Raw genomic sequence first — 8398 nt, 5'->3', positions numbered from 1 at the left:
TTCCAAGACCAAATTTCCTTTCTCAAAATTTAAAGCATTACCATCATCAAATATTTGCAGGAAATACAAGATGCGAAAACTTCATTCATGAATAGTGGTATCAAACAGTCATATTTCATGAATCAACCCCGAGAAAATTAATATGCATAGAGGAGGAGAGGGTATAGTACTGTAGCCTAATATGGTAAACACAACCAAACTCCAGCTCTGAATTCACACATATTTACTAAGTGCATGATTATGACTTGAAAATCCGCATATCCTCCCACTATTCAACTTAAGGCCAAATATAACTATCACTCTAGTGATTATAAATAATGCTTTGACATCAACTAATGAACACAGATATTCTCTTGCATATTGTGCTTGATGATTACGTCAGTGTTTCTTTACTGTGAATGTAACAACTCACTATTCATTCACACATGGCTAATAAGCTTCTACATTAAATGCCTATAATGAATTATCGATGTCATGTTAAATTCATAGTGTAGAAAACTATGCTTTTTGTTCTGCTGTCCAATCGTTCTTTTGCAGTTTTTGCATTGCCAAGGATGTAAATCAATTAGCAACACATGCATTGTTGTTCTCCCGTGCCTTAATGCAGATTATTACATAACAATATTTCCATCGATCAATGCTCTTTTTTGAAAGTATCAATAATGTTCTCATATTCGATAGTTTGGCTGCTTATATTCATTCAGCCTGATGTATCTTTTAAAATTAATTCTATTCACAAGTATAGAGCTCTAAAGGTTTAAAACTACCTAAACCCTTATTAGTGACAGCAGCAGTCACATGTGATAGCATAGTTAACTGGCAATTTGCACAACGCTTTTTATTCTCTTATAATATATCAGATAAACCTTACTTTTTCGTCTTTTAGGTGTAATCAAAATACCTTGAAACGAGATCTCAACCCGTTAACTTCAACATCACTGGGGAAATACCGGCTAAGCATGTAATATGCATGTGATAATGTATGTGATAATGTATATATATATGTGATTATACACATATTAAATTACACACATTAGATTACACATAGTTGATAAAATATTTATGATAAGATATTTTTGATAACTCATTCTTGATAAATCATTCCCGATAACACATTCTCTATAGCACATACATATAGACTACATACACTACTGATGGGGAGTTGTTAAAGCTCATCAACACTCATTGGAAATTTCCTTTGCATCTTTCCAAGAATACACGACCAAATTCTTGTATATACTTGTGTTTGGCAAGAATACCCACAATACCCAAATCCTGCAGTATCCCACTAGAGCACCATCCACTCCTCATTGAAATATCGCTGTATCTGGTTTCGGAAATTTTTCAGGAGATTACCGGTCACCTGCTGAAATCAGCGAAAGCAGAAAATCAAAAAAAAATACTATTCACCGTATCTACTTTCTATTTCCTTCACAAACAGCAGGCAAAAAGCGGCAAATTTTCTACCTGCAATACACAAAAAAGCACAATAAGCACAAGAATGAGTACGCCTAAGCTCATTAGCGCCGGCGAATGCCGGATTCTCGTGGTTGCAGACATTCGTGGAGAGATATCGAAATTGAACGATTTGGCATCAGAATACAAAGCAGACATCATCATTCACACAGGAAACTTTGGGTTTCTAGACAGCCACAGTGTAGAGGAGATCCACGAGTCGTACTTGCGGCACATCGTGGAGTTCTGCCCGCTCCTCCCGGAAAGCCTAATACTCAAGATATCAAAACTATCCAAGGTCAACGGACATGCCGTTGAACATCTTTCCAACGAGCACGAGAACTTGCGAAAATTGCTGCGGAACCACTCACTTTCGGAGCTTGGGGACTTCATCCGCGGAGATAAGACGCTCCAGGTGCCTGTTTACACGATTTATGGCATGTGTGAAGACTCCTTGGTCATCAACAAGTTCAGGTATCAGATCTACAGAGTGCCCAATCTTCACATCATAGACGACACCGCAGTGTCCCTGGTGGACCTACCGGGCGGCCACAGGCTGCTGTTGGCGGGAATCGGCGGATCCTTGTCGTACCACAAGCTTTTCCACCAGGGGTCCCCGGTGAATTTTGAGGATATCATCGGTGAAGGCCGACAGATGCAGGATATCGAAGGTTTCGGACGGCTTTTGCCCATCAGTGGCGACCCGGGCAACATCTGGATCACCGTGTTGCAGTTCGGCAAGTTGATCGAGACGTTGATGGAGTTCTCGTTGCGCGATCCCAAAGTTTATGCCGATGCAATCAAGATTTTCGTCACACACCAATCTCCGGCAAGAGAGCCTTTGCTTGAGCATCTTGCCATCTTCTTCAAGATGGACTACACCATCTCCAACTCGCTCCACTTCCGCTACTCCTCCTCGTACAACGAACTCTCCATCAGCCCGAGCTTCGAGTCCTTTAAGATGAAATTTAACGAATGCCGCCACAAGTTCGCCGTGATCTGGAAAAACGTCCAGCCCAAGTTCGAGAAGCTTCTTTTCGCCTTGGACAACCGCGAGATGATTGATTGCACCCAGCTGGCACTCCAGGTTTTCGACAAGATCCCGATTTCCAGCCGAGGCGCCGAGGAAATCATCCCACTACAGTTAAAACACCACACTGCCGATTCGGACGGTCCGACGGATGCCGACGGCAACCCCGGCGCCACCCGACCAGCCAGGCAGAGAGAGTTGAACGCCATAATACGCCAGCTCAACGATTTGTACTACATTTCCTTCCAGAACTCGTGGCATTTCAACATCTGCGATTTGGCATGCGGCCACCTCATTTTAGACTTCAAAGACGGCCACGTGTCCATGCAGTCCGTCTCAAAGGGGTTTGACTTCTCATACCGGGTGCTGGAGTCCGGGGAAAACGATAAAAGCAACAAAAACGACCAGAACGACGCTTCTGGATCCAACATCGACGAAAATTCTGCAAATTCCACCCAAAGAAACGCATCGCCCACTACAACCGGCTCACCGGGACATCTACGCCGTGCCAGGCGGCCGTTTGGCCACGGGACATCCTCCAGGGCCAGCCGGGGTGGCCGGGGCCGAGGGGGAAGGGCGTCTGGCAGATCTAGGGGAAGCTACAGGAGAGATTAGTGTTAACTGAATTTATATCGACTATGATGCAATTACCGTACGCAATTTAAACCAACGGTACAATGTAGCATGATGCACTGTAGTATATCTATGGACTGCTGCTTCCTGGATACTTTATTCGAGGCTCTTGATGGACACATACACCACTATCACCAACTAAGTCTGTCTCGTCTCTATATATCGTCCTGGAAGAATCATCCTGACGCGTCGATCGACGCGCCTGCCTCATTTGCACATGAATTATGGCCCATCCCGTAGATGCCAACGTTGAAATTTTGGGCCGATTTCCCCAACACCTACTCAACGGTGCTAAAAAATAGCAAAAGCGTGCCAAAATTATACGAGCCGAGCCATTTAAGCAACGGCGGTAATTATGAAAGGTCAAAAAAAGGCAATCAGTAAAAGGTTGGGCGCAGAAGTTTATTCCAGATTCTTACTTATTGCAATTTCTTCTTGCATCTCCTCTGAATTTACTTTGCACGTTTTACTTCTTCCAACTGTCACTATATCTGCAGATCTTCCTTTATACCCCACCTTGACCGGACACTATCTTTTTTTTTTTTTTTTTTTTTTTTTGCTTTTCTCCTCGCACCTACCCACGTTCCCCTACTAACGGGCAAGCAAAATAAAACGTAATTAAAAAATCAGAACTTCCAAATTAATTCTCCACTCACATACCTACATCGAATTCTTGTCGAATTGACCCATACTGTTTCGATAGGGAGTACAAGTGCACTTAGAATTCACATAAAGTACAGCACTAGGGTACCGCACAACACTACACCACATAGAGAATAGCCCTCAGGTGCTGGATTATTTATACCCTTGAATATTTGTACGCACACAAATATTCACACAGGCGTTTCTTATCAATTGTTATTCAGTCTTGTCAACCATTGATCATCTAAGTATACAATCGAGAGGAATTAGACAAGGCAACTACACAGAGGAATTTGATCATATTGAATAATCATATCTATCTGAGTTCTTTCTATTCATTGAATCAGCCCATCAATGAGCCCATCAACTAGCGCACCAATCAGCTCGTTCAATTAACACAAATTAACACATCCTAGCACAAATTAACGTACCCTAACACAGGTTAACACATCTTGGCCCAAATTAACACACCCTAACACAAGTTACCCCACTCTAGCACAAATTAACACACATCCAATCATTACACACATCACGTCCAGCACAGATAAAGACACTCTACATGGATTAGCAACGCGAATGAATTCAGTCAGGTCTATTAACCGGTCTCTAATAAAGAAAAAGCCACCTCCGGCTTTACCAGATACTTTGGCCAATGGCAAACTTGATCTACCGCCAACTTTCCCTTTGCATACAAAAGAGCTGCCTCCGATTTCGGACGCCGACATAGTGGGGCGACCCCCATCCAGCCAGATGGGCATTAACCCGCAAGTGACGTTCGATCACGAGTTTTACCGGGATGGTGTGCCCGAGGACTCGAAGCCAGTCCACACAGTACTAAAATTCATAATTGAGCTTGTTTTGTTCCTCCCCAAGTACATCGTGTTCAAGCCGTTGCGGTACATCGTGTTTATTGCTACGTATCCCGTCCGGCTCATCATATATCTCTTGTTTTATAGAGTCCGCATCCAGATATCGCGCGGGGAGGATACAGGTGGCAAAGCGGGAGATTCTACAAATTCCACCGGGACCAGTACCCCGCACGAAGTTTGCCCCGCGGCAAACGGCCCAGACGGCTCTAATCTGCATGCTGGAGATGACGACATCAAGTTTGAAGTGGCGGAAAAAGATGATGACCGTGTAAAGTCACCACAGGGAATTGTGCCAATTCATAAAAGAACGGAGTCGGCAAACTGCCCGCGCCCGCGTTCGAACCAGGGACCGGCCAGCCCTGGCGGCGCCCGTGGACCAATCAGAACACCCGTAGCCAGGAACCGCAAAAAGCCCCACAAAAAGACGTTTATCTTCCCCAGGCTGCTTTTCAACTTCGACATCAGCCACCCGCCGCGAATGCTGAAGAAAACACTTGTTCTCGACTTGGATGAGACCTTGATACACTCTTTGTCGCGGTACAACTCGTCGATATTGACGAAAAACAAGGGAATCTCCGTCGAAGTCCGCCTCAACAACTCAGGCCTAACCACCCTTTACCACATATACAAGCGGCCACACGTCGACGAGTTCCTCTCCATTGTCCGCAACTGGTACAACTTGGTGTGCTTCACCGCCTCGATCAAGGAGTATGCAGACCCAGTCATCAACTACCTCGAGGAGCAGGTCAAATTGAGAGATAAGACAGACACTATTCCGCAACCATCGAATTCTCCGCCGGAGAAAGCCGGCCAAACAGCCGTGTTTTCCCACAGATTCTACCGGGACTCGTGCATCTTTGTCGAGGGAAAGGGATACGTGAAAGATCTCAGTGTGCTCACTGGGCGACGCGACTCCGACTCCGTGTCATCACCAACACCCGTGCACCAGAGCATTATTGACACCCCTACACCATCTCCTTCACCGCATCCCGGCAGAGCTCATCGCCGGCATTCGAGCCACTCTGCAAACTCAAGCTCCAGATACACGGATCTTTCCAAGATTGTCATCGTGGACAATTCGCCAATCAGCTATTCGCACCACAAGGATAACGGAGTGATGATTGAAGGTTGGATAAACGATCCAGGAGATGTTGAGTTGCTGACCTTACTTCCTCTGTTGAATGGCTTGAGGTTTACGAGTGATGTGCGGACTATTCTCAGCCTGAAGAATGGTCAGTCTGCATTTAGATGAGTAATCATTCAGCGCGCGCATTTTAATAGTATTAGTATATGATATGAGACGAGGGTGTAGAACGTAAAGGGTGTGTAGATGTATCCATGAAGAACGTGAATCGCACAAAGTGCCTATGGGGTGCCCAAAGTGTCTAGCATTATGACTTCAATGAAACACTAGCTATAGTAACATCTTGCATCTCCTTGAAATACGAAGTGAGCACTTGCCACTTCTTCGAAATGAAGTAAGTATCAAGCATTTCCACCTCTCAGGCTTGGGGCATCATCAAACTTCTTTTGTGCGAAGTGTGAAGCATGCAACCTCAAGCATGGAATACCACCCATCTGCTACAAGTATAAAGTCAACAATCCACCTCAAGTACTATCCGACAAGTATCCACTGACCATCTTGGTGGTTAAATATGTGAATTAGATCAATCTTGATCCAATCCGCAATTATCATTCATCTTCATTCATCTTCATCAATCTTCATCAATCTTCATCTATCCCATCTATCCAATCCATCCAATCCATCCCATCCATTCATCCATCCAATCCATCCCATCCATTCATTCATCTTCATTCATCCACCTGCCGACCCCGCATCGGCTTCACTATCCTCAAGTTAAGTCCAATCGGCTTTCCATCACCCCTTGGTTTTCCAACAGCAGAATGTCTGGCCACCTTCACGTTCTCTTTATTGCTTATTGGTGCACCTACTGACTCCATATGGTGGTCCATGGAGCTTTGTATGGCAGAAAGACGGTCCTTGAGACTTCCCAACCGATTTTTGAACCCAGAAGAGTTTACATTCACCAAAGCTTCTCTCGCAGCTAGCTGAGTCTGAAGTTCCGCGATTCGTGAATCTTTCATTTTGCTCACTTTCTGCATCGCCTCGATCTCACGCCGGAGTTTCATGTTCTGCTCCCCGATCCCGTCCAGCTGATTGTCGAACTTGTCGAGCTCCTTGCCCAAAACGGCAAGCTTGTCTGTGCCTTCACTGTCTGCAATTGCCGAGCCTTCATTTCCTGCTCTGCCTCCTGGAATCTGCTTGTATCTCTTGATTTTCTCCTTGAGCAAACCGTTCTCCTCCTCAAGAAGCGAAATCCGCTTCGACATCGTCTCCATCCGCTTCGCACTTTCTGCATTCACTTTCACCTGCTCCAGGTACCGTTTCTTCAACTCGTTCGTGCTCAATTCGCTGTTTATGTGCACGGAATTCGTTATCCGCTTGGCCCGGGACCCAAAACGGAGTGTGGACAGCGTTTCCAGGCAATTGGACTCTGCCGGAGAACAGTTGATGATGAGTGTAGTCCGGGAGTTTCCTCCAAGCGATTCCTGAAGTATCCGAGTGAGTTTGGAGTTGCGATATGGGATATGGCGAGATTTGCCGTCTGTGAGACTGTTGATCACGTTTCCAAGCGCCGAAAGTGACGAGTTGATCTTCTTTGCCTCCTCCAAAAGCTGCCCCGTAGCCCCAGTGCGGTCGATCTTCTCCGAGCCGGCCAAATCCACCAAAAACAGATTTCCTGTCTTCACTACACCACCATCTAAGTCTTTGGATGTCAACTTTATCTGGAAAATCGAGTGCGACCTCGAGCTCTGGCTGTTCATCACAGTTGAGCCGGTAGTCCGGTTCTGTGACCCCTGCCGGAGGATTGTGTACACATCTGCGAGATTCGCAACATAGAAAGTCTCTAAATGCGACACGTAGACTCCATCAACGTTATTTTCGCGTATCGCCAAGTGCTTGTTGTTCTGCGGGTCCAGCAAGTCCCGCAAGTACTCATTGTAGATCTCCAAGTACGAAACTCCAACAGTGTACTCCAAAGTCTTTGGTGAGGCCTGTATTATCTCAAAAATCCGCTCGAAAATCCGTGGAATGAGACCTCTGCATTCTGGATTCTCCAATTCCCCCATCATCGTGTACGATTTGCCCGCTCCCGTTTGCCCGTAGCAAAGTACCGTGCCGTTATAACCCTCTGTGAGGTCATCTGTGGTTTCCCGAACCGAATAGTCGAAAATCTCTTGCTGCTTGCTGCTTTCAGGAAAAACTCTGTCATACATAAAGTCAATCGACTGATGTCCGGCATCGGCCCGAATTGTCACTGATTGCAAGTCTGCATTGTAGCTTATCACGGACTTCGCCGAGTTTCCCGGCCGGAATCGTGCGATCACCTTGATGTTGTCATTTTTCACGCTTGAACATCTTTGATGTGTTTTAAGCTTCGGTCGGAATGGGGATGCTGACCGAGATCGATCACGCGTATAATATGATATTTGCTCGCTAGCCGACATAATAAGTGCTGCCAGGATGTTTGTATCGCCTTGCTTTTGTCCTTTGTGCAAAAAAAAGTGCTGAATTTAAAGTTATTTGCGGCGTTATGCCGGACAAAAAATGTGTTGAAGATGTAAACAAAAAATAGAATAAATAAGTAAATAAAGAAAAAATGGAAACTCGATGAAACGCTGTGAAGCGCGAAAAACAGCTCGGCACGCACATCGATATATCGACGCGTCGATATGACTTTAGTGC

The 8398-nt window shown here is 45.4% G+C and overlaps 3 protein-coding genes across 3 annotated transcripts; 2 read left to right on the top strand and 1 right to left on the bottom strand.

Moving 5' to 3' along the window:
* Positions 1-1501: 1501 nt before the first annotated feature.
* On the top strand, positions 1502-3100 carry BRETT_003813 (uncharacterized protein; the record flags this gene model as incomplete). Its single annotated transcript, XM_041282316.1, has 1 exon — positions 1502-3100. One exon carries the CDS (start codon positions 1502-1504, stop codon positions 3098-3100), a length of 1599 nt encoding a protein of 532 aa, XP_041136155.1.
* Positions 3101-4336: 1236 nt separating this feature from the next.
* BRETT_003812 (uncharacterized protein) lies at positions 4337-5881 on the top strand (the record flags this gene model as incomplete). The annotated part of the gene is made up of 1 exon (XM_041282315.1): positions 4337-5881. One exon carries the CDS (start codon positions 4337-4339, stop codon positions 5879-5881), a length of 1545 nt encoding a protein of 514 aa, XP_041136154.1.
* A 560-nt stretch (positions 5882-6441) lies between these two features.
* On the bottom strand, positions 6442-8160 carry BRETT_003811 (uncharacterized protein; the record flags this gene model as incomplete). The annotated part of the gene is made up of 1 exon (XM_041282314.1): positions 6442-8160. The coding sequence occupies one exon, from the start codon at positions 8158-8160 to the stop codon at positions 6442-6444; it is 1719 nt and encodes a 572-aa protein (XP_041136153.1).
* Between the last annotated feature and the right edge of the window lie 238 nt (positions 8161-8398).

Source organism: Brettanomyces bruxellensis, chromosome 6 (genome assembly GCF_011074885.1).
Source record: "Brettanomyces bruxellensis chromosome 6, complete sequence".
Classification (NCBI taxonomy): domain Eukaryota; kingdom Fungi; phylum Ascomycota; class Pichiomycetes; order Pichiales; family Pichiaceae; genus Brettanomyces; species Brettanomyces bruxellensis.
This window is presented reverse-complemented; position numbering and strand designations above follow the sequence as displayed.